Genomic DNA, 27,619 nt, shown 5'->3' with positions numbered 1-27,619 from the left:
AAGCAGATGTGTCACTTGATGAAAGAATACTATCACCTTATAGGTAATATTGCCCCCCAACAATTAAACAAATATCTGAATCTAAGTCTGTGGACCCAAAACAAATTTAAAGAAAATACAAATCACAAAGAAATACGTTGAATTATATCAAAACAAATATAATCAGCAAAGTCTGGGAAACTACATGGCAGATACCCTGTTTTCTTCATAAATTAATTCCAAAGAAAAAATGGCAGAGGAGAAGAACTCTGCAATACATGGACTTCAACTGGATCTTGAAGTAAACTGTTTACAACAACTAAAAATTTAATTAGAAAATTATTAATTTTTTTCTGTGATAATGGTATTTGTGTTTTAAGGACTCATGAAAGAAGCATGTTAATGTCAATTTTAAAGTAGTATGGTGGGGCCCAGGTAGAATTATAGATGACCTAACATTAGCTATGAGTTGATAAGTGTTCAAACTGGGTACATAAGACTTCATTATTCTATTTTGACATATGATTACAATTTTCCACAATAATTTAAAAAGATACATACCAGAATTCAACAAACCAATCACCACTTAAATTTAGTAATAGACTTTTTAAAGTTATCCTCCATCCAGACCTGAATAGTTGTAGTTAAGTATTAGAGAAACAGGGTTGGGGCTGTGGCTCAGTGGTGGAGCACTTGCCTGGTATGTGTGAGGTCCTGGGTTTGATCCTCAGCACTACATAAAAATAAATAAATAAGTAACTATCCATTGACAACTAAAGAGCTATTTTAAAAAAAAGTATTAGAAAACAAACTTTATTCTTATATGTGTTGATTTAAACACAACAATGGAGACTATACTAAATTTAAAAAAATACATGAGGCTGATAATTCATTTCTAGCTCTTAATTTTTCAGCCTACATATTTAATACCTTCAGTTTAAAAGGCTGATTAGAACTCAAAATATATATGAATCAGTCACTATCTTGTCCGATCAGAGGGCCATTCATTTGGTCACGTAAAATCAAACTAATACTTCAATAGTCATCATATTTCAAAAAATTTTTCCTCTTTATTGAAACATAAACACATTTACAGCATGCAGGTTAACTTAAAATTATATGGTGTCATCCCAAACCAATTATCTTTGCATGTTTTTCAAGCACTGAAAATAAACCAACATATTCCACAGGTAGACTCAGACTCTCTTCTGTCACTTCATGTCAAATTCAGTCACATACAAATTGAGAGTTATGCACAGTAGTTAGTTTTCTTAAGTTAAACAAATAATTTAATTGATCACCATGAATAAATATTTTTGTTTCATTGAGTTTATCTTCTGAACCATTACTCAATACCATTCAGAATAATGTTAATATACCCAGTTGGGGGGAAAAAAAAAAAAAAAAGACTGCAAATTGAAATAAGTGTCAATATTCTAAATGTTCAGACATTTCCATTTGTGAGAATAAATGCTATATTTAATGACTTACCATAGCAAAAAGAACAGTCCACTGAAAACAATTTTTATGAAACTTCTGGCATACTTTATGAAAGTTTGAAATTATAAATAGAAAAGAACCATTAAGATATTTAAAAAACCTAACACTGTGTATTCTGAACCATATGCTAGTTACAATTCATTGTTTGTTACACAGCACCATACCCATGATACATCTTACAAAAATGAAACTACTGTGTTCAGACAAGAGGAAAAAAATTGTTTATGAATATTGCCAAAGAAGCAAGTTTTTACTTGAAAACAAAATATAAATGTTTATGTGAAAGCAGCCAAATGTCTCTCCATTTAGAAAACTATCACCATAAAGAGGCTTGTAGCACTTTCTTTGTTAACTGTAGTACTTATATCTTGCTGCACCAAGATTTCATCTCAATTTATGGAGTGTTTCTTTTAATTGATTCTAAAAGCAACAATCATTTTAAAGGCTGCAGACTACAACAGCAAGGATTTTTGACTGTTAAAAAAATAAATAAATAAATTTATCTTTCAAATCAAAATTATTATAAAAGTGGAAATTACAATAGTTAAGGAAATAGAAAAATAAGCCAATTATGATCTGAGTCTTCTGACTATGGCTCCAAATTTAATAATACAAATATCTGTGTATAAAACTTTTTCAAAAAGTTAATTCTGCCAGCCAGATCCTAATAACAGAACTCTCCAAGTTTCTCTACATTCACTGCAAATTTCTGCTAATGTAGTTGTAGTCACCCCCCACCACTGGTGAAGCAAACATTGAAATCTCTTTTCCTATTCATTTTATAGTTCCCTAAAATAAACTTTGACTTAGTATAATGATCTGAGGAAGAAGTGGCAAAAATTGGTATACAGTTTTATATACATATATATATATATACACACACACACATATACATACATATATATGTGGATATATATATACATGTACAAAATTATGGGCTATGGTCAACAATGTAATTTATTTGAGGATTATTAGTGACTTGCAAACAATTCAGTATTTTTAGACTAAAGAAATAAATTATAGTGTATGACTTAGTGTAGCAGGTTAAAAACAACTTAGAGATTGACTAAAATTTACCTATATATCTTTAATTTCACTGTTTCTGTCCTGTTTGTTCACATTTTTTCCTCAATTTTCATAGGCTATAAATTTGGATTAGCCTATACGATAGCTAACAATATAAAATCATTTAATTCTATAATATCTTAATTCATTTCACTATATTAAGTATGACAAATTGATACCTGTCCAATTCTTATATTAGCTAGCAGGTTCATCAGAATGAAGCAGGGTATTTTCATTCCATCAAGCTATGTTAAGCATAAAATGAGGATGGGAGATACAATTCCTTTTCCAAACTCCCTCTTAAACTGAGATTTGCTTGTGATATGTAAAATATTTCCATTCATTAACTGTGCAACAGGCATTTTGTGAGATAACAACCAAGTAGCTGTGCTCACTCAGTCTCAAATGCCTAGTTAGGGCAGTTGTAAGGTTTCAGTGCTCAAACAGCAATTTTCAAAAGCAAACTTCAGAGATAATGCAAATCATTTTAACCCTGATTTCACTTCAAGGGATTTTAAAATACAGTACTGACCTGATATATTTTGTGGGCATGTAGTGTTGGAAGTGGTAAAATATAAGACATTTAATCTAAAGATTCAATTTTTCCCTAAAAAAAAAAAGGAAGACATTGTACTAAGAAGAGAAAAACAAGAAGCAGTAGCAACTAGGTAACTTACACAGAGACTCAAAACTAAACATACATTAAAAAAACCAAATTCAAAAAGCATAGTCCTACTAGATATAGTCAGCTTGGCACAGTGAATACTAATTTAAGACATGAAAGACAAACTGTGTAATAAATAGGGCCACAGTTGTAAACTGTCATTTTCCCCTCCTAAGACATCAAAATTGCACTCTAGTTGTGTTGGGAAGCAGCAGAGTTTACAAGAAGAGTGGGTAGGAACAGCTGTACAGGCCAGGTATAATTTGTACATTTTAAAAAGTTATAGTTCTATAATCCCAAGGGGGTAAAAGTGACAGTCACTGAATGACTGATACTATGTCCTCTTCATACTTCAATTACTTTCAACACCTGACAAGGAGAAAACAGAGAAAATTTTAGGTTTACAAAACTCATGTTTGAGACAGTCATGAAGGAAGTAAAATATGCCAACAGTTTATGAACATTTCAGCCAATAGCCTTGACTACTTTTTAAAAAATGGCAATATTAAATGATTTGATTTCTTCTTTAATTTCCTTAAGTGGAATTGTTTATGAACAGAATAATGTTTAAAAGTTCAGTCTTTTATGTTTTTTCCTCCTCAATAGAGCTACATTTGTTTAAAAATAGAAGGTTGGTTAATTTTTTAAGTAGTGACAGTCATTAGTCCATTGTGTTTTCTTCCCCAGTACTAGGGGTGATCTGTCACTGAGCTACATGCCCAGCCCTTTTCATTTTTTATTTTGAGATAGACTCTTGCTAAGTTGCTGAGGCTAACCTTGAACTTGTGATCCTCCTGCCTCAGCCTCCTGAGTCACAGGGATTACAGGCATTCACCACCACACCTGGCCGGTTAGTGACATTCTTAAATCAAAGACCACTAACCAGTAACTAGTTGTCACACACATGGAAACTATTAAAAAGAAAAATAGGGAGAAAGGAGTGGAGGGATAGGCATAAACAAAAACATAAATGGTAGGAAAAGTGACAATGAAATAAACAATGATAGTAGTAGTTTTTTGGAGCCATCTTCATACTGAATTGCTAATTGCTACTTACTTATATATTTAGTTAAAAAACTGTTCAAAGTGTGGTCCAAGACAGAAGACCTACCATGAAAACTGAGAATTAAAATTAGCATTGTCATCTTTCCCCCAAATAAATCCAGTATTTAAAAAAATGTTTTTTGGTTCCAGGGATTGAATCCAGGGCCCTCAATCACTAAGTTACATCCCCAGTCCTTATGCCCAAAGGACTTAAAATTAGCATATTACAGTAACACAGCCACATCAATGTTTATAGCAGCTCAATTCACAATAGCTAGATATAGCTAGATTGTAGAACCAACCTAGATCAACAGATGAATGGATAAAGAAACTGTGGTATATACACACAATGGAATACTATTCAGTCATAAAAAAGAATAATATGGCATTTGCAGATAAATGGATGGAACTGGAGAATATCATGCTAAGGGAAATAAGCCAATCCCCAAAAAAACCAAAGGCCGAATGTTTTCCCTGATAAGTAGATAATAATACATAATGGGGGTAGGGGGTAAGAAAAGAATGGAGGAACTTTACGTAGAAGGAAATGAGAGGGAGGAGCAGGCAGGGGTATGAAAGATGGTGGAATGAGACAGACATCATTACTCTATGTACATGTATGATTACACGAATGGTATGAATCTACATCCTGCACAGCCATAGAAATGAAAAGATGTACCCCATTTGTGTACAATGAATCAAAATGCAGTCTGTAAAAATAACTAAATAATTTTTATTTTGAGACAGGATACTGCTAAGTTGTTTAGGGCCTCACCAAGTTGCTGAGGCTGGCACTAAACTTGTCATCCTTCCACCTCAGCTTCTTGAGCCTTGAAATGTTTTTCTTAACATTTAAAAAATAACTTAAAATCTTCTCTGCAGAATATTTTAACTTGTCAACAATTTATCACTTAAGTACATTTTATATTCTTTCATTGTGGTTGAAGACTGGTATAAAAAACTAAGAACCACTATTCTTTGGACCAGCAATAAAACAAATGTATAAACAATGATACTGTTTTATATACTTTCAAGTCTTGAAAACCGGGATTAATTGGGTTACCTATCTCTGTCTTGGGCTAAACTGCTGCACATGTGTTAAGATCAGCTACATTTATTTAACTATGACATAGGCCTGTCAAAAATGTTTACAATGAATCTAACCAATGCTTTTGATATACATTTCAATACACAGAAAATGGAATAGAAGAACAAGGCAAATACACGTAAAACAATCAGACACATTCTAGAAGGAAGTGTATACTCAGGATAATTGGCCTTCTCTCTTTAGTAAGTCAAAGTCATTAAGAAGGGGGGTTATTCTAAATTAGTAGAGACTTAAGGGATAAAAAAAAGTACTAACAGTTCTGGATTATACACCGGTTTAGAAAATCAGCTGTATAGGACAGCAAAATAAAAAAAATGGAGAGGGGCTAAGGGCACAGCTCAGTGGTAGAGCACTTGCTGAACATACAGAAGGCTCTGAGTTCCATCCTCAGCCCTGCAAAAATAAATAAAATAAATCCTAACATGGTATTAAACAATATTTTAAAAAATTTATTAGGTGTCACTGTGGTTATAATGAAAAAATAAAATTTTAGATTCATTAAAGAGTTAAATCATGAATCCATAATACATTTTTATGCTGAAGAATTTTTTAGAAAATCAAAATGGGAAAGAAATTAACCCAAAAAATTATTTGGCTCAAGTTCTTAAAATTAAAAAGTCAGATTCAAACTTAGATGGAACATTAAGTCCACACTCTTTGTCTTTTAAACCTTACCCTGTGTGAGCAAACTTTATATTAAACTGTTGGAAATGGGAATCCTTCAGTATACTGCTTGTTGGAAATGGGAATCCTTCAGTATACTGCTTAATTCTTTACTCAAATTTAGGGACAGCATTACACAAAATGCCAAAAACAAAATGGATTAAGAGAAACCAGTCTGACCATATGTCAGACCAGTAACAGTTCACAGTAACATATAATTATCTAGTATTTTAAATCTATAGCATCTACATATCTAAGACTTCTGAAGAATTAAAATTAGACTTCCTGCCATATTATGAAATAGTAGGTAGCTATTAATTCATCAATCATGTTATTAAAAAAAGTTCAAAATACATTGCCAAGTTAAAAACAGGCTACAAAGCAGCATATGCAGTAAAATTGGTGCAGCACGCTATCGGAGTAGTTATCAACAGTTTAAAATTTTAAATTCAAAAGTTGTAACGTATAAATAAAGCTCTTGAAAGATATAATTTATTGGGTAGTTTCTGTGGATACTTTTCTTCTATTTTGATAGTCTTTATCTTTCTCCAGGGAACAGATATTACTTATGGAAAAAGAACATACAGAGATAACTCATAAAAAATGAAATATAAATGGACTGATAAATCATTGAGATGCTATTTTAATTAGAGCTTAAAAACTATTAACACTCAATGCCAGCAAAATTGCAACCAAAAAGTATACTTGACTTATTGATTTTGTGCATTCTTTATAGGAAATAATGTGTTTATATGTATCGAAAGCCTTAAAAATATTCACACCTTGTAACTCCACTTCTGGCAATCTTCTGGAAATAATCTAAAAGATGAGGGAGTATAAAATGATGCTTTATACTTCAAATATAACATAAAAAAATTTCATTTTGGAAAACAAAAAAATATGGAAAATTTAGCATACTTTATTAAATTTCCAAGAAAAGGGAATAGTTATAAACCATGACAAGCTCACTAGAGAGAATACTAAGAACTATCACACATGACCCAATGTTAGGTTTAAAAACAGTAAGAACTCAAATTTGTACAGAATGATCTGAACTAAGAAAAAGACTAAAAGGAACCATACTAAGTTCCTTTTATAATCATGTTAGGGAAAAATGACACAGATAATTAAAAAAAAAAAAAAAAAAAAAATCCAAAAGCCCATTTAACAACCAATGGCTCAACACTTCCATGTGCAGCTATGATTCAAAAGTCAGATATAAACAACGAACCTGTGAAGATGTGTAAATGTTTACAATTGTTTGCCTCCTCCTCCTCGTACAGCCACTGGCTGGCTATTCTGAACAAATGCACCTCCTCCACGAATTGCACTTGGATGAGTTGGAGAAGCTGCTGGATGTTGTCCAGGACGAATAGGTTTAGCTATTAAGAAAAACAAAGATGACTTAGAAAAAAGCTTAACACATGACTGCAGTGACTGTTTAGGTCTCTTTTTCCTTCTGAAGAATTCCCACTATTTTCTGCCTTTTTGTTTCTTAACTTCTCTTTCACTTTCTGAATGCAACCTTTTCTCCAGAACCTGTACAATCCTTAGCCCCTTAAAACTCTTATTCCTGCAGCAATAATTACTCTGCAACATGAAATAAATGCTGATGGCTTATTTTCTTATAATACTCTTTTTGCGTTAATAATATTTATCTATAAAGTTTCTTGTATCCCTAACCATTCTTGCTTGCATATCTACTTGTAATTATCTACCTGTCCTAGTTATGTGGTCATTTCTCAATTTCTCTTTTCCTTCCTAACAGTGTCACCCTGGAAAGTTATAAATGAAAGACAAATATTATCATGACAAGACATAAAATTCAGATCATGTTCAAGTACACAAAAGCATTCATACTTAAAAGTATTCAAGGCTTAAAGGTTTCAGTGTGTTCTACTAACCGATCTGTGCAGAATGCCCTCTTCTGGCCATATTTTTTGATCTGACTGCTTCCTTTATGCGATCTACTTCTTGCTGATAGCGTTTACGATCACGAGATGCATTTTCTTTAGCTTCTTTCAGTGCTGACTCCAAAGCTTTCACTCTCTCTGCTGTAGCTCTAAGTCGCTTCTCTAACTTAGGAAGTTCACAGCGAAGATCTGCATTATCACGTACCAACTAAAGGTACACCAACAAAATACAGATTCTAATTTTAACAAGATAGTTTAAGAAAATACAAGAATTTCATAATTACTCTTTAGAAAAGAAATAAATCTCCATTTTCTGTAAGGTTTTCCATTTAGCTAGCTGAATTTAGGTAGCACCATGGAACATTGTAGACATTCATACCTATACACACATGTTTCTACCAAAGATATACTTTCATTTAATTTGGGGGAAGAATGGATTGTTCTTTTCTCCTACTAAGCCAAGACAATGAAGTACACATAGTGCTAGTGCATAGTAATTTCCTTGGTGTTTATACAATGAAATTAATATCCTTTTAGGCATACTAAAGCACAATAAACATAAACTTAGCATGCCTCTTACTTAAGTATTGAAGGTAAGTTAAAATGTTTATTTTTAACCTTATTCTGGTATAAGATAGCAATAAAGTTAAAGAATGGAGTATGTTCAACTTTTTAATAGTAATTTAAAATCATTTATCAAGCTGTAATTTTAAAAATCAGGGAAAAATAGTAAGAATTATTTCTAAAAAAAATAAATGGACTGCCTCATTATTTCAGGTAGTAGAACAGTAAATGTAAAAAAGACCAAAAAAGGAGCTGATAATTCTATTTTAACTGCAAATATTCACCTACCAAAGATTTAAAAATTACTGTAACAAAATTAAGAAAACTGACAAACCTAAAACCTTACAGAGGAAACAAGAATACATGTTTTTACTGGCCTTGGCTGATAACAGGGTTATTAAAAATATTAACTCCCTAAAAGTTTTAGTGGTTTCTTTATAATCAATACAAAATGGAAAAGCTCAGGGTATAAACATTTCTATGACTCTGAAAGATTAAAATACTTTCTATTCCTATATTTGATTCTCAGTATTTACCACAAAATAAACTATTACCTGTTTGTGTACTTTAGTGAGTTGTTCAAGATTATTTTCAAGAAAGGAGATTTTTTGCTTTTGAGCAGCACTGCCTCCAGTATCATCAGAATCGATCTCAGCACTCTGAGAAAAAAAGATTGACAAATACTATGAAAAAGTTTAAAATACAAAAAAATCTAAGCCTATCCTCACAAACATTTACATGACAATGTAAAATTATTTCACTGATGAATAAAAAGACCCACTTCAGCATTATATTACCTTTTTAACTCTGGTAGCCAAGTCCTGAACGAAGAGCTTGCGCAGATTATGTAAAGTCTGAAGTTCTTTTGCCTTGAATTAAGAACAGCAATATTTTTGTAATTCAGTCTTTAAATTCAGGGGAAACACACACACACACACACACACACACACACACACACACACACACAAACTCTTTCTCTCTCTCTCTCTCTCTCTCTCTCACACTCCCCAATTCTACTTATTTTTACATTTTTCTTACCACTGTCTCTTCCAAACCCTTCAGGTCTTGTCTTGCTTGTTCTCGTCTATCCTGCATAACACTACAAGTAGAAGAATATATTTTTTCAACTTTGATTCTATAAATTCTAGTTTTATTTAACGTAAGAGTTGAATCAAATATTTTGTGAAATAGATTATTAAATCCAAATAAATGAAATATGCTTATATTTAAAGTTTATCCATTTTTGTATTTTCCAAAGAAATTTTTATATGCTTTATAACCTTTTTAGGGGGGACTACTATTGGGGATTGAACATGGGGTTTTACCACTGAGCCATTTTTATTTTTCATTTTGAGACAGCGTCTCCCCATATTGCTTGGGGACTTACTGAGTTGCTGTGGCTGGGATTATAGGTGTGTGTCATCATGCCCAGAACTTTATAATTTTTTAAATCTATACTTTACTAAGAAGTCTTCTTCATGTAGCAGAATGAAATAAATGTGGCAGAATTCAAGTAAGTAATGGCTGAAATTTTTATTTTGAAATATGCCACATACATAGTATACTGTTACTTAACCAAAATGATACTGATTAACTGGTAATTAATAGAGATTATAAACTGTCCAAGATTAACAGATTTTAAATTAAAACCATTCTTAGCAAAATTATGGCTATAATCAGCAGAATATATATAAAATCTTGTCTGAACTGGATGATGGTATAACAACCCCAACAGTAATTCACTATAAGTTGTCTAAGAAATTCAAGATGTGAAAAATTATAATCATAAGTTTTTCATTTGCTCAGACTCTGGAAAACTGAGTATTAACTCAGTAAATGAGAAAAAGTCAACAGTGAAAACCTCTCTTTGAAAAGATATGGTTAAAATAATAATGTTCCTTTAATAAAAATCAAATTTGACAAATGTCAGTATCTGGGGCAGATATTAAAATTTTCTATATTACTGTCATGTTTTAGGTTCATTTCTATAATGGCTCCTCAAGTAATATGACAACAAAGAAATAGTAAGTAGATTAATAACAGAACTCTAAATCTTGACTACCACTGAAATGTACCATTGCTTTCACTTTTAGACATAAATCAACTCAGAAGACTGATGTTATCTACATAACATCTGCAGTTTTATTTTAAATGTTTTAATTACAACAATTACTCACGTAAGTTCATGTAGTTTTCTGCTCTTTTCCTGATCCGTAGCTTTCAGTTTCTCATGTTCTACTCTTAGACGTTCCTGCTCTAACATCATTTTCTGGTTTTGACTGACAAAAGAAAACAATACAAGTTCAATTTCAGTTTTCTGAAATCGTGATGTCATCATCACGGTTTTTTGAAATCTAAAATTATATAATTACTGTTTTCAAAAAACCCAAGGCCTCCTTTGTTATCCCATTCCTCATGAGGGCAGAAAGGGGACATGCCTATAGAGTCACATGGTATTTTTCATATTTTGATTTGAAATAATGATTTTATTCTGCTTCTTGAATCCCTATTTCTGCTTCCACTAAGCATTAATACAAGACCTACATGTCCCAAATTTGTCATCATTTTGTTTTTTATTTTCCTATGGTTCCTACTTGAATGGCTGCAGACCTCTAATTTATAAAGTCTATGTATATGAAATTTATATGTATATGTAATTTATAAAGTCTATGGGTATGGAAGTAGGCAAAATGTATTCTAGATACACCAAGATGACAACTACTGAAATAATAGCACTTTAAAACCCAACATTCCCGGAAAGGCTTTTCTCAAATAACTCAGAAACTATCTATTTGCAATAATGAGTTTAACCTGGAATTTTTTTCTTTCTTTTTACTGAATATTTAGATAAAAAGGCCTAAATTTTCAAGAATCTGACCAGGAACTCAGAAGTTTTACTTATAAATGTGAAAATTCTTTATTTTTTAAGTAAAAAGGCTGTATTGTCAGTTGGAGTTTTTCTTCCTGTCTAAACAGCTACCATTTATGAATTAGCTTTATTCTAAGAAAGGAACAGTATAATACTTACTCTTGAAGATCAGTTATAAGTTTTTCCTTTGCCTCAACTTCATCTCTCAAACTACTGATTTGTTTTTGATGAGTTTCTCTGTGGCTCTGGATTTGTTGTTCAACAGCTTGCTAACATTTTCAGGGAAAAAAAAAAAAAAAGATATTAAAATGAGACTAACCAAAATTAATAATGATAGATTAAAGTCATTAGAACCCAATGTAACATTAGACTTGCCTTAACTTCATTTGCAGTCTGAACCTTATTTAAGTGCTCTTTTTCCATCTCATGAACTTTCTCTGTTTGGGGAAGGAAGAAAAGAATGAAATAAACCTTCTAGCTCCTCATTAAACCAAGGAACCAAATGGGTTGTGTTATAGTTTTCTTAGCAGTTCTCTCCAACTTCAATGACATATTATCTAGTACACTTAGTTATATCCACTGTACCGATAATATGGAAGGGAAATGAGATAGCATCTCAGCCCCCTGTGTTAAGATTTACATACATACAGATGCACATACATACCTTCTCTCTCTTCTTTGTGGGATATTTCTAGATTGGTTATTTATATAATTCTAACATAATTTTAAAAATATTTCAAAGCCATGATTTGCTTATCATTTCAAGTTATCCATATTCCTACCATTTTCAGTGTGACTATAAGTATATGACAATTACATTAAAGTGAGAAAGGAATAATACAGATATAACTCATAGATAATTGGAAGCTAATACCTTGTGCTCGGAGCTGGACTAGTTCTTCACTGAGACAATCAACAGATTCTTCCAGCTGTCTTTTCTTTTGCTCCACGTTTTGAAGGTATTCAGTCAATGACTTAATTTTGGCTTCATGCTTTTGGAAAAAAAAAAATCTTGATATGAAGCGGAAAAACTCTCTCATGCACACATTTTGTTGTTAAGAATATTCAAAAGGAAACAAGTTTTACTAACATATGTAAATATATGATAAATTTGAAGGTTATTTCATCCTAGAATGTTCAAGTGCCAGATTAAAAATGTTAAAGAATTTAATCAATTCATTGGTCATCTGTTTAGCTTATGCCACTTGTAAACTAAAGCAATGAAAGACTGCAATGTAATATTCTTATCATTACCACCATCTAACATTTCTGCTTCCCTCTGTGAATAATTCCTATCTTTGGTGAATGACCCCATTACTCAGCACGCAAGGTGGAAAACTGGTCCCCTGCAATCTTGCCCATCCTGAAATTCTTCTAGTCACAACAGAGTATCTTTAAATATATTTATCGTACGTACATGTTGGCAAATATAAACCAGTTAAATCATTCCAGTTATTATATTGCAGTGAGACAAGGTAAACAACTTGACTAATTAAGTTTTTGATTTAGTTACTGACAATAACCTACAGAAGCACATGTTTCTGTCCTTTATAACAATACAATTTGTAGCTGGTTGTTTAAAAAATAAAGAAATTTAGTTCTGTAATATATACCTGAGAGATACGAAGCTGGCATGCTGCTAACTCCTTTTCGTTTTCTTCCATTTTCTTGTTGCTCTCAGTTTGTGTGCTTTCTAATTGTTTGCAGCGTTTCACCATAGTTTTTACTTCTGACTTCATTTTGCTAATGTACAGTCTTGCAACAGTGAACTCTTCATCTATCATGCCAGTTCCCTCAGGCTGCTGTGAGAAAAAAAGTGAAATAAAACGTTAAAGTCTGCAATTTTTAAATTACTCTTTTAATAAAGGATAAGAGCTTACTTTTTTCCTTCCTACTTTGAAGTTTGAAATAATGTTAATATATGCCTATAAAGGATAAAAAAATGAATATAAATGTAAACACACTCATATGCCTCTTTCAATTTCTGGGTTTCCTCTTTTGTAAAATTATTAATGTGCAACTTCAGTTTAAAACTTAGGTGACAGGGAAAGGAAGACAAACTCAACAAGGAGGAACTGTGGTCACTGTACATTCTGTAATTTTTATATGTTTTATTACAAATAAGTAATCAGTGGCAAAATTATGAGTGGAACTTGGAAAGGAAGAAATAAAATTTTTTTTTCATATTTTGGATTCTTTTTTTTGTTGATGCTACAAAAGTCAAGAAAAACTCCTGGAACTAATAAGCCAAAGTTGCAGGATACAAAGTTAATGTATAAAAGTCAGTCATTTTCAATACATCAACAATGAATAATTGGAATGTGAAATTAAAAAACACAGTGTCATTTTCATTAGCAACAAAGGAAAAGAAAAAACAAGATAATACTGAGTGTTTAAGTCTAACATAGTATGTAGAAGATCTACATATGGAAACCCCAAACACTGATGAAAGAATGTAATTCCCATCAAAATCACAGAAAGTTATTTTGTGGCTATTGACTGACTGACTCTGAAATACTCCAAATAGTCAACAGAATGCTAAAGAACAAAGACTGACAAAGATTTACTCTAATGTTATAATAATCAAGATAGTATAGTAGTCTCCCTAATCCTAGGGGGATATATTCTAAAATGTTCCACACATGCTTGAAACCAGACAGTACTTAATTTTATATGTGCCGTGTTTTTTGCTATAAATACATACCTATGATAAAGTTTAATAAAGTTTTATAAAGTAGGCATATTAAGAGAATGACAACAACAGTAAAATAACAATTATAATTATATACTATAAAAAGTTACTGAAAATTTATGGTTTAGTTCTGGAATTTTTTACTTAATATTTTCAGATTATGGAAAGCAAAACCATGAAAGAGGAGAGGAGACTATATAGTACTGACAAAAGAAAAGATAGTTGGGTCAATGGAACAGAGAGAACACAGGAACAGTCCCACACAAATACAGTCATCAAGATTTCTGACAACGGATAGTCTTTTTAACAAATGGTGCTGTAACAACACATCCACATGTAAAATAATGAATCCTGATGCAGATATTATACCTTTCAAAAAACTTAACTCCAAATGGATCACATCCCTACACGTAAATGCAAAACTAAAAAAATTTTAGAAGATAACAAAAGAGAAAATCTAGGTGATCCTGGGTTTGGGGATAAATTTTTAAACATAATACCAAAAATGCAATCCATGAAAGAAAAAGTGTTAATTTGGAATTCATTAAAATTAAAAATGTCTGCTCTGTAAAAGACACTGTTCAGAGAAGTAAGATAAACCACAGATTTGAGAACTATTGTAAAACTCTGTTTCATAAAGGACTCACATCAGAATGTACAAAGAGCTCTTAAAATTCAACAAGAACACAAATAACCCAATTGCAAACTAAAACAGCAATAACCGGGCTGGGGAGATAGCTCAGCTGGTAGAGTGCTTGCCTCGCAAGCACAAGGCCCTGAGTTCGATCCCCAGTACCACAAAAAAAAAAAAAATTAAAAAATAAAAAAAATAAATAAAACAGCAATAACCTAACATTATGTATTTAGATAATGGTTAATATCCAAAAACCTGATATCAAATGATGGAGAGGATGTGAAACAAGAACTCAATTAATTGCTGGGAGGAAAGCAAAATGCTACAGTCACTTCAGAAGACACTTTTAGAAGACACTTCAGGAGTTTCTTAAACACATGATCAGCAATCACACACCTAGATATTATTATCTAAATGAATTGAGAACTTTGTCCATAGAAAACCTTGCACATGAATGTTTACGGCAGCCTTATTCATAATCGCCAAAAAGTAGAAGCCACTGAGTAGGTGAATGGATATTATTCATAAAATGCAGCATTATTCAATAATAAAAGAAATGAACTACTGAGGAATGAAAAGACATGAGTCATAATGCATATTGCTAAATGAAAGTTAATTTGAAAAGCTTATGGTGCGATTACGAGTATATAATATTTTGGAAATGAGAAACACCATAGAGATAAAAACATAAATGAACTCCAGGGGGTTGTGGGTAGGGATGAATATATAAAGCATGGGGGATTTTTTAGGGTAGTGAAAGTATTCTGTTAAATACTGTAATGATGGAGCTATACTATGCAATTTTAAAATTCATACAAATGTAAAACATAAAGACTGAACTGTAATGTGAAAAAACAAAACTGAAGAGGTTAACAGAAAAAGAATCTGTATAAATGACATAATTATTGAGGATTCTCATTTTTTTTTGTCTTTCTTTTTATCCAAGTACCTATTTCCAAGACTAACATTCAAAATGCTATAAATGGCATAGTGAAAAGAGCAGTCTAATAGGGAAACTATACTCTATTCCTGGCTCTGCCACTAAACATACATTCACCATTTCTATTCTTTTCTCTAACTTTATCATTTTTTTCACTTAGATTGTGATTACTTGAACATAAAATGGACTTTTCTTTTACAGAAGTAGGTTAATCTGCAAAGCAAATTTTGAACCACACCCTTCTGGTGTTCAACGATATGAAGTCAATCTTTTCCATTCCCCAAGTTTCTACCTATCTCTATATCTCTTTATAACTTCACCATAAACAGGATAAGGCAGAATGTTCCGACTGATGGTGAAGAAGTTCAAATTAAGTCATCCAGTAAGTAACAATACCTTTCTTTTGTTTCAAAGGTGAGTCAACATGAAGAAATGACCTGATATGAGAAGGGTCACATGAATCCTTGCCTTATCAACAAACATCAACTTTTACAGTAAACCAATGGAAAGAATGTGTGCTCCATATCAAAAACTTCAAATTCTAACTCCTGCTAAACCTGGCTTCCTTGTAGGCTCTCACTATAAACTCAAGTACAAGCTCATTCTCTGTTATTATAATTAGTTTTTTTTGCGGGGGCAGGGGTACTGGGGATTGAACTCAGGGGCACTTAACCACTGGACCATATCGTTAGCCCCGTTTTTTATGTATTTTATTTAGAGACAGGGTCTCCCTAGGTTGCTTAGCACCTCACTAAATTACTGAGGCTGGCTTTGAATTCATGATCTGCCTACCTCAACCTCCTGAGTTGCTGGAATTACAGGCATATAATTAGGTTTTAATCAAAAAAGTAAAGTCCAAGGAATAACTACTACAACATACAAATTTTTCGTATTATGTGCAGATTTTTGTACTTAAAAAAGATAGGAGCCACATGCAGTACTCACACCTGTAATCCCAGTAAGCTGAGAGACTGAGGCAAGAGGATTCCAAGTTCAATGTCAGCCTGAGCAAATTAGCAAGGCTGTCTCAATATAAAAGGGGTTGAAGGTGTAGCTCAGTGGTAGAGTATCACTGGGTTCAATCCCCAGTACCGAAAACAAAACCAACAAAAGATTATTTTAAGAGGGGGAAAAGGGCATGAAGTGTGGCAGATTTTTTTAAAATGATAACTCTTGGGGGGAGGGATGGGAACTGAAATCAAATTGTCTCCATGTATGATTTTGTCAAAATGAATCCAAGTATGATATATAATTATAATACTCAAATTTTAAAAAGATAACTCTAGAGTTCATTATTATTCTCTTGATTATTGTATATTTGAAATATTTCATACTATAAATTTTTTTAGAAGACTGAAACATTCGTCTTCTACTTTTATTTAAAGCAACCATAGTTTCTTCCCTGAGCTAATCTTTACTGTTGCTCCAATTAAATACTTTCACATATGACAATTCGTTAAGATTGATTTCTAAGTGTGAAATCCTTTATAGTTGAAGAAAAAGTCAATAAGTGTTACTTACTGCAGATTTTATTTGGATAACCCCATTCTCTCTTTCTTTTCCTATCTATTTAAAATGAAGTTAATACATTTACAACCTGTGGCTGTTATGAGGATATGAATGGGTATGAAAAGAATGTAAAAATTAAGCAGTAAACAAAAGTATGAGTTATATAGAGATTATATTTAATACTTAGCTCTTGTATTTACCTTTACATCATTATTCCCCACAGCAATTCCTATTTCTGCAAGGTCTTTCAGTAAAGATGCCATCATCTCAGCTGCTCGTTTCTTCTGATGGTTGGTCATTTCCTTAAGTTTCTGAAGCTCAGCGTCTATACTTGCTAAAGTTGCCTAACAGAACCAAAAATAAAGAGTATAAACTAGTAAATAAAAATTCAATTCAAATATTCACAGGTATTTCAAGTTTTTCACCTAGTTCTTACTAAACCATGTATTTTCTGCTTTCATGTTCTTAAACTATCTACTGAATTCTGAGCCAGCTCCTATCTCAAGCTTAATATGTATTTTAGACTTCATAAACTATGTCATAAAGTAGCTATATTATATCCCACTGAGATCAAGTAGTTGCTGTTAAATTCACTAGATTTTTGAGATTGAATGTTTTCTGCCTAGAAATGAGGCACATCAAAATTAATTGGGTATGATCATCTCTACTAAATTATATTTTAATCTTTAGAAATAACATCTGAACAAACTAATGTTTTCTGTATGGTTCATGTGGTCTCTTCATTCACTCTCTATATATTTACAACTGAAAAGAGTACACTTGATGATAATTATTACTACCTTTTTTTTTTTTGCAGTGCTGGGTATCGATCACAGGGTCTTATGCATGGTAGGCAAGCACTCTACCACTGCACTACATCCCTATCCTGTGTATTATTACTTTTGATACTATGATGCAATTCAATAGGTGTTAGTAATGAAGTAATTGTACTATTTGACTTTACCACCAAATATTGAAAATTATAACCCATTTTGGCTCACTTTAAAGCTATTGTATCACAAATCAGATGATGCACTTTTAATGCAACTTAATGATTTTTAGTCAATATATTTTAGTAATGATACCATCACCTCAGTTGCTCATTTCTTCTTGTGGCTGGTATTCTGAAGTTTCTGAATATCAATACAATGTATGTTCATCCACTTTCATCTACTTTATGATACCAGTTTTCTTGAAAGTGTCATAATAGAGTATGCTTCTACTATAAATGTTTAAATTGCCTGACATTTTCTCTATCACACTATCATTAGTTTATTGCTTAAGCATATAAAATGATGCTAAGCACTAGGGGTTTCTAACTATGTAATGTAATGCTGATTTTAGCTCCACATTTGGAACACAATTACCACTGTTCTAAAAGACTGAAACCAGTAGACAAGGACTAACTTACAAAGTTCAAAGAAACTTCTGATGTTCTACCAAATAACAATTAGGTTTCTTAATATTAAATCAACTCAGGAAGATTTAAAATGATGTCTTAAATCTCTGTGGTATTAAAGTATAACTTCAAGTCAATAGTTACTTTGGAGATTAAGAAGGGAAAATGAACTTATCAGGAGCAGGAAACCTTTTAAAAGTGCTTATTTTGTACTGTTCATAAACAGGGAATTAACTGGTGAGTACTGATCCTGAGTACAAGTCTAGGTGCTGACTTCTAAACAAGAAGCTAGCATTAACAACAAAACATAAGAAGACAGCTCATTAATGGTGATGCTGAAACAATTAAAGCTGCATACTATTCCTGGCATCACTATTAAAGGTTGACAATTCTATTCCATCACAACAAGTAAACACCTCCATCTACTGGAGAACCACATGAAAGATTCTAGTACATTGTGCTGGGAAGGCATAGGTAGTGAGTATATTAATTGTGAACAAAAAGGTAAATTATGCAAAGCTATATATCCTTATGACTACTCCAAAGAATTCACTTAGATAGCATTTTATTTTATGTATATGTCTGTATTTGCAGTTTGAAAAATCATTTAATAGCTTAATTAAAAAAAATAGATTTATCTCCCCCTTCAGCATGTGGAATATTGTTAAGAAGAGTCAACATTTTTAAAAACAGAATTTAAATTACATACCAATAGACCTTTAGGAACCCGAAGGATATTCCACCTTCCCTACCTATACCTCTAAGGCTTCACAAACAGGGGGAATGAAAGTCGAGAACCTTAATAATTGATGCTTTTGATCTTAGGCTAAGATAGAAGTAAGTTACTTCAGTCATTATAAAATGAATATTGTACTAAAGTTTTAAGAAAGAAAAAAATAATGATACCCTACCGATTTCTGATTCAATTCATCACTGAGCAGCTCATATTCCTTTGTTTTGTCTTCAACTTCCTGAGACTTCTGATCATAATTGACAGCAAGTTCCTCTAAGGCCTGTAAAACTTCTTTTACTTCTTCCTTAGAGGCATCATTTTCTGCTTGAAGGCGATTCAGTTCAGCTTGCATATTATCTTGATCCCTTCTAGTAGATGCTAAAAGCTATACAAAAGAGTAAAGTATCTATTTGCATTGAAAAGAACATAGGTTTAAAAAAAAAATCTATTTGCTTCATAACTGCTAAGCACAAGGGAAATGAAATGTAAGTGCTAGTAAGCACGTCAACATTTATTAATTTAACAAATTTATTGAATGTCTACTACGTACAGACACTTTGCTAGACACTGTGGTAAACAGGAAGGTAGATATAAAAATAAAGACATTGGCTCTGAGGAATTCAGTAAGAGAAGACAATCACATAAATAGGTGCAATACAAGATGGAAAGAGTAATGGAACAAATAAAAGTGCTTGATAGCATAGGAAAGGGGAATATTTCTAGAGGAAATTTATGGAAAAGTTGGCTAAGGATAGGTAGATTTAAGTCAAGTGCAAATCAGAATTAAAAGCAGACAAAGGCATTCTAAACTTTAGAACAGACGCAAGAAGTTATATACTCAGAAGTATTACTTAAAAGTTTAAAGACTTGCTTTGGGTAAACAAGGGGGACCATCTGTGCCATGCTCAGAGAACCATGCTATCAGCATATAAATATTTAACTAGAAGGATGACAAGAGACAGGAAAATACTACAACTACGCAAGTAAGTGGTTTTTCAGTAAAGACATCTGGAAACGTATATGAGTATTGAGTGTTTTGGAGTTGTCTGCAATGCTGGGGACTGAACCTAGGCCTTTGGTAGGAAAGCACTATACTACTGAGTTACATGCCTATCCTTGTGGGAGTGTCAACAATGGAGTAAATAGCATTTAGGAATAAGAGCCAGGGATGCTAAATGTCCTATATAATGCACAAGACAAAAAAATTATCCAACCCAACATGTCAAATGCCACTTTGAGAAACAATGCTATAGTTGAAATAAGCATAAAAATGAACTGACCAGATATATTAAATTTTCAATCACCCACAAAAAGTCATATTCAAAATAAAATGCTTTAGATGTGTACCTTGGTTTAAATGAATGAGTGAATATAAAAAAATTATGTTTTATACATTTGTTTACTCATATACTTTTTATTGCGGGAGAATAAAAAGATAAACAACAATGAACTTTCAACACAAAGTGGAAGAAATTAAAACAACTCAACGGATGTGTACTAAAGAATGAATATTTTTTAAAAAATATCTACTCTCCTTATAGAAGAAAAAGTAGGTCCAGAGCTTCAACATGTCGGCTTAGGACCAGACTTCCTCAACAGGACTCCCATAGCACAAGAAATAAAAGCAAGAATTAATAACTGGGATAGATTCAAACTAAATAGCTTTCTCTCAGCAAAGGAAACTATCAGCAATGCGAAGAAAGAGCCTACAGAGTGGGAGAAAATCTTTGCCAATCATACTTCAGATAGAGCACTAATCTCCAGAATCTATAAAGAACTCAAAAAACTCTACACCAAGAATGCAAATAATCCAATTGACAAATGGGCTAAGGAAATGAATAGACACTTCACAGAAGAAGATCTACAAGCAATCAACAAACATATGGAAAAATGCTCAACATCTCTAGTAATAAGAGAAATGCAAATCAAAACCACCCTAAGATTCCATCTCACCCCAATTACAATGGCGATTATCAAGAATACAAGCAACAACAGGTGTTGGTGAGGATGTGGGGAGAAAGGTACACTCATACATTGCTGGTGGGGCTGCAAATTAGTGCAGCCACTCTGGAAAGCAGTGTGGAGACTCCTTAGAAAACTTGGAATGGAACCACCATTTGACCCAGCTATCCCACTCCTTGGCCTATACTCAAAGGACTTAAAATCAGCATATTACAGAGATACAGCCACATCAATGTTCACAGCTGCTCAGTTCACAATAGCCAGATTGTAGAACCAACCTAGATGCCCTTCAATTGATGAATGGATAAAGAAAATGTGGTATATATATACAATGGAATATTACTCAGCCATAAAGAATGATAAAATTATGGCATTTGCAGGCAAATGGATGAAACTGGAGAATATCATGCTAAGTGAGATAAGCCAATCTCAAAAAACCAAAGGACGAATGATCTCGCTAACAAGTGGATGATGACACATAATGGGGGGGTGGGAGGGGTTAGTGTTAGGGTTAGAGTTAGGGTTAGGGAGGGGGGCAAGAGTGGAGGAAGGAAGGACTGTATAGAGGGAAAAGAGGGGTGGGAGGGGTTGGGGTGAAGGGAAAAAATAATAGAATGAATCAAACAACATTACCCTATGTAAATTTATGATTACACAAATGGTATGCCTTTACGCCATGTACAAACAGAGAAACAACATGTATCCCATTTGTTTACAATAATAAAAAAATAAAAATAAAAAAAATAAAAAGGAATATATTGCTAATATTAAAAAAAAAAAAAAAAATCTACTCTCCAGGTTAGAAGAAACCTGAACTTCAAAATATGATCTTTTTTGTTCTTAATATTTTTTTAGTTGTCCACAGGTCTTTTATTTTATTTATTTATATGTGGTGCTGAGTATTGAATCCAGGGCCTCATACATGCCAGGCGAGTGCTCTACCACTGAGTCACAACTCCAGCCCCCAAAATATGATCTTTAATATAGCACAGCTCTGTAATTCCTTTATCTTTTACATTTAAAGGATAAATACCAACTGTAAAGTGTTTCTGGAAGCATTATGAAGGTATTCAACTCACCTCTTCCTGATCTAACATTTGTGTCTTCAGTTTCTCTACCAGTTGGCTCTGCTGGTTGATTTCTTCATCCTAAAATTTTAAAAGTATCCTGTTAACAAAGTAGCTTACAACCTGCTTCTATTTCCCAGTATAAATTTTAAAATGAATTTCCCCTCAAAATATTTCAAAATCATCTCTCCAAATTCCACACTTATGTCTTAAGAAAATTTTGAAAGAGAAGAAACTCCTTTCAATCACTGATATAAAAGTCATTCATTAAGTACTTTAAATATCTAAAAAAATGAAGTGTTGAAAGTTTTTATTGAAAATGGTCATGTAGCCACTTCACACATGCCACCTGTTTAAAATACATAAAAATATTCTGTGTGTATGTGTGAGAAGGGAGATACTGAGAACTGAACCCAGAGAGTATTTTACCTCTGAACTATACCCTCAGCTCTTTATTTTTATTTTGAGACCGTGTCTCACACAACTGCTGAGGTTGACCTCAAATTTAAAATCCTCCTACCTCAGCCTCTGAGTCACAAGCATGCACCATCACACTTGGTTGTTAACACAGTTTTTCTAAGGTTAAAAGAAATCAACGAGTGTGTGTAAATATAATAAAGATCCCTAATACCGAAATTTAAAAAATCAGAATAAGGTATCTATGCCAATAATATTCTGCAACAAAAAAGTTCTAAAATGAACAATGCCTACCTTGTCATCAAGTTGTTTATACAATTTAGCAATTTCTTCTTCACACTTTCTTCTTTCACCATCAGTAAAACTTCCAGTAACTCCAATTGTGGCTGCTGGTTTATCATTGGTAATAGTTATATCCTTATCTACTGCAAAAGCTTCTAAGTTGGCTTTCTCTTTGTCAAATTGTTCATCAACAGGCACTGTCTCCCCTAAAACGAGACAATGAAATGGTTAATTAAAATCTCCATAACTAAAACTAATTTTAATTTTATTCATTTTTACTTTCCTTCTCAACTGTACATTTTCAAATAACATGTCTTTAAGTTCACATATTCTTTCTTTTGCTTTGGTCAATTCTGCTGCTGAGTGTTCCCCATTGCTTTTTTTCATTGTTGTATTTTTCAGATCTAGGATTTCTGGCTGACTTAAAAAAATTATTACTAGATCTGCTAAATTTTTCATTCTGGTCACTTAACTGTTTTCATCTTTTCATTGGACTAACTCTGTATTTTCCTGAAATTCCCATAGTTTCCTTATGGGTTAATTCAAATTCTTTATCAGGTAACTCCTATCTCCCTTTCCTCCTCCCTTTCTTCCCTCCTTTTTCTTTTTTCCTCCCCACCTTCCCCTTCTTACCCCTTCACTCTCTTCAGTACTGGGGACTGAACCCAGGGGCTTCACTGTGCTTCAGTCCCAGCCCTCTAATTAGTTGCCCAAGCTGGCCTCAAACTGGCAATCCTCCTGCCTCAGACTCTCAAATTGCCAGGATTACAAACATTCACTACCACACTCAGCATATCTACATTTCTTTAGGATTAGTCACCAGCACTTATTTTATCCCTATGGTGATGCCACCTTTCCCTGAATGTTCTTGACTCTTATGGTTATACTTTGAAGCACATATGACATAGCTACTTATTCTAGTCATTGCAGACTGGGCTCATATGGGAAGGCTCTTCAACTGTCAGCCCATCCAGAAATTCTGTGCAGGCTATATGGCATAACTCTATATAGACTGGGACCACTGGGGTGGTATAGTGCTGGGGCATGCAGGAAGACTGGGGCTGCAGGAGTTTACATGTTGCTGAGCGCTATCCAGAGTCTGGGCTTTTCCACCTGACACTGAAATGATCCGAAGGCTCAATCAGTAAATAACTCCTTGGAGTCAGGGACAGTAGAAGCCTGGCTAGAGTTGGATTTTAATGTGGTGGACCCAGTATTGGGGTCCACTGAAAAATTCTGTGCTCACTTTCTTCTCTTTCTTCTAAATACTCTGGTAAGCGGGGCTGGGAAAGAGGAAAACAGGGGTAAGATAAAAAGTGTCCTTTCTATCTTCTTCAATAAATCTTTTCGTAGTTTTATATTATAAACAGGTATTATGATTTCATACCTGATTTCTTAACTCTTGTGGTATTTTCTTGTTGGACATTTATTCAGATTCATGGTTCTGCCAAGGATGACTGCTAGCATCCTATGTCACCCCTTGCTCTGTTCCTCCTACTCAGTTTTAGCAGCTATTAGCAACTTTCCTCTCTGCTCAATCCCTGAGATTCTAATATCTGGAAATATCTTTGATTCTCCCCCATTCTTCAAAATTCAATAACCAAATCATGTCACTTTATTGCCTCCACCCTTATCTAGACACCTTGCTAGGTTGTGACTTTCTTATTAGTATCTGTGACTATATAATTACTATTTCAGGTAAAACCAAAATTTAATGTAAAAGGTTTTTTTTCCTATTTATTTGAAGACCCCTAAATGTTCTGAAACCTAAAATGGATATGCTTTGTCATTTTTATTTACAATTCATGTCAAAATCTCAAGTTTATAAAATAACTCTAAATCTGTATTAAAAAAAACTTTAGATAAATTCTGAAGTTATTACCATTACGCCATCGGTTGAGTTCATTTTCAAGCCACTGAATGGTGTTCCTCAGAGTCTTATTTTTTTCTTTTTCTTTCTCATACTTCTTTTTCCACTGTTCTGCAGTTAACTCTACATTGACACAAACTGTATTCTTAATTGTTTTGGCCCTAAAAGATGTAATTGGAGGGAAAAAAGGACATGACTGAAATTATTTCTATGTAATATGTTTATATGGTTAAGTAACACTTAAAACTGTCCTGTTAACATGTGTTCTCTCAGTCTAAACACTAAAAGCTATAAGATGGAGTGCTTATTCTATTTACAACACAAATAATTTGAACCAGCCCCAATATTATCAAAAAAAAAATCAGCTACCCACTAAAGATAAAAAATAAACATTTTCAATTGATTTGCATAGCTAAATTTAAAAAGTAAATTATCATGGAAGGTCAAAGATAGGTCACTACTATTGATTTTCCCGAGACTAAACTTCTTATAGATTATTTGAACCTGTCAGGCATGTCAACAAGCTTAACAAAGGATTGTATTTGTTGGGCTTTAACTTTATTATATGCTTCATATGCTCATTTTCACTAATGGTGAATTAAAATTGCTCACATAAATTTGGCTGAAGACTTTAAATGTGCATGAAATTTAACTCAAACGTAAGCAGTCTAAATAAAATGTAGACCTAGTTTGTATGGTCTCTCAATTAAAAAGCAGTCTCTAGCAAACCAACAATATGCACTGATTTCATATTAGCTATCTGAAAGAAAGAAATTTAAAGAACAAAGGGTTTATCTATATTTAGACCTTATATTTCTTAACAACAAACCTTTGACCAAACAGGAGTGTAGATTTTGTCTCAGACTCATTATATGATGATGGAGAACAGCAAATAACAATAGTGGTTCTACAGTTGCCACCTAATGAATCTTGAAGAATTCTTGTCATTTTACTATCTCGATATGGAACATACGTCTGCATTCAAAAACAAAAAAAGAAAGCACAAAATATTGATGGGTTTTTGTATAATAAAAATGTTATATAAATATACTACTCTAAATTGTTATGGGGCGCAACTTAAGAATGGACCGATCACCACTGAGAAGTCCAAATTTGAGAGTCTTTATTAAGCTGGCCGGCTGACTGTCTCACACAATGCCCCAAAAAATGGCTATTGGGAGAACAACCCTGACCACAGGGTTGTAGGGGTTCTTATACCAAAAATCACATTAATCATAATGTCTGTTGCTATGATTCGAAATTACACATTAACATCATGAGATCATCGACAGAGGGGGAAGTGGGTCAAAATGACCCTTACCTAGGTACAAACTAAAGAATGGTTGCTAACACAATTACCACACAATCACCGTTTACATGGTACATTGTTTAGGAGCAATAGGAATCAAAAGAGAGCAATTCTTTACTACATAGGAGTTACCATTGTATATTATTAAACATGTCACGCTAAGAAACTGATGATGGGTACACAGGCGGGGTGTTCCCATGGGAGCAGCTTATTTCCTACATAACATGGAGTCTCAGAGCAAAATGGAGTCTGTTTAGTCATTTCCCTTAGAGTCTGGCCTATAACATTCTCATGGAGTCAGATCTGTCAGTCCATCACAAAATAATTATAGTTAATCAGTTATTTTAACTGCTTGATATTAAGATGGGAACTAGGAAATGCACACTAATAATTTAAATTATTAAAAGATGACTACATTACACATACTAATTTTCCCTCACTCTCATACACACATCTATAGTTAGATAATTTCCCATAAAAGGAGAAAATTAAAAATATGTATACTCACACTACCCTCAGCCAAAGCAGAAATGACATTTCCAAGAGCAGAAAGTGACTTGTTAATGTTCTTAGCTTCATCCAGCACAGCACCTTCAGCTCCAGTTTTACTAACCTATAAATAAGATCCAAAATAATGTTGAAAATAATGAAACAAAATTATAAGTCGAAGATGATATTCTTTGAATTTCCACAAAACTCACAGAGGTCATCAGTAACCAGAAGAAAAGAGAAAAAAAATGAAAGATTCACGATCCTGTTTATCAAGCATTTAAGGTACTCCTATTTTTGCAGTACTACTCTTTCAAGAACTTAGTCAAACAACTAGATGCATAAGAATGTGATTAAAGAGACATCAAATTTTATTTTTAGTTTGTGTTCTTGAAGATAACCAATTTGCTCAGTCCGTTTCTTTGCTACATTGAAAAAGAAACCTAAAATTTGCTAAAGCATAATAGTAATGCTATAATTAAAAAAACAGTTTAAACATTATTATTAAACATACTATATAAGGAAATGTGCTTCTTTTAAAAAATATAAAAATGTCTAAATATCTATGTTATAGATAGGTTAGAATAAATTGACAATGGTAGCTAAAGAAATGGTATCTTGGAATTTGCAAGAGAGGTAGTCGTTGAAATATGTATATAAGACTTGAGTAGAAGAGAATAGGTACATTATTCTAATCAGAAGAAATGAAGTTACCAGAACAATGTAATAATAATGGTCACAGAGGTCCATATTAAAACATTCAAACTTATTCAAATTTTAACATAAACTAGAATAACTAGTTTAAACAGGATTATAATAATGACAAACATTCAAAAGGAAAGAAAATAAGCAGAGTGAACCCTTTGTATCCATGGATCCAGCCAACTAAGGATGGAAAATACTCAAGAAAAAAAAATTCATTTATACTGAACACATACAAAAGTTTC

General features: G+C 32.8%; 1 protein-coding gene across 1 annotated transcript in view; it reads right to left on the bottom strand.

Annotated features, from left to right (window-relative positions):
* Positions 1-1,024: 1,024 nt before the first annotated feature.
* Positions 1,025-27,619, bottom strand: part of Kif5b (kinesin family member 5B) — a 44,940-nt gene continuing 18,345 nt past the window's right edge. The window contains exons 9-26 of the mRNA XM_047520647.1: positions 26,692-26,796; positions 25,704-25,849; positions 24,887-25,035; positions 23,017-23,210; positions 22,318-22,386; positions 19,455-19,661; positions 17,345-17,488; positions 12,983-13,171; positions 12,244-12,361; positions 11,745-11,806; positions 11,529-11,638; positions 10,678-10,779; positions 9,539-9,599; positions 9,298-9,369; positions 9,055-9,159; positions 7,928-8,144; positions 7,255-7,405; positions 1,025-3,577 (exon numbers count right to left, since the gene is read on the bottom strand). Coding sequence (XP_047376603.1) covers positions 7,275-7,405; positions 7,928-8,144; positions 9,055-9,159; positions 9,298-9,369; positions 9,539-9,599; positions 10,678-10,779; positions 11,529-11,638; positions 11,745-11,806; positions 12,244-12,361; positions 12,983-13,171; positions 17,345-17,488; positions 19,455-19,661; positions 22,318-22,386; positions 23,017-23,210; positions 24,887-25,035; positions 25,704-25,849; positions 26,692-26,796 — 2,181 coding nt within the window. The 3' untranslated portion in view covers positions 1,025-3,577; positions 7,255-7,274. The remainder of the gene's footprint in view (positions 3,578-7,254; positions 7,406-7,927; positions 8,145-9,054; positions 9,160-9,297; positions 9,370-9,538; positions 9,600-10,677; positions 10,780-11,528; positions 11,639-11,744; positions 11,807-12,243; positions 12,362-12,982; positions 13,172-17,344; positions 17,489-19,454; positions 19,662-22,317; positions 22,387-23,016; positions 23,211-24,886; positions 25,036-25,703; positions 25,850-26,691; positions 26,797-27,619) is intronic.

This window comes from Sciurus carolinensis, chromosome 12 (genome assembly GCF_902686445.1).
Source record: "Sciurus carolinensis chromosome 12, mSciCar1.2, whole genome shotgun sequence".
NCBI classification, from domain to species: Eukaryota; Metazoa; Chordata; class Mammalia; order Rodentia; family Sciuridae; genus Sciurus; species Sciurus carolinensis.
This window is presented reverse-complemented; position numbering and strand designations above follow the sequence as displayed.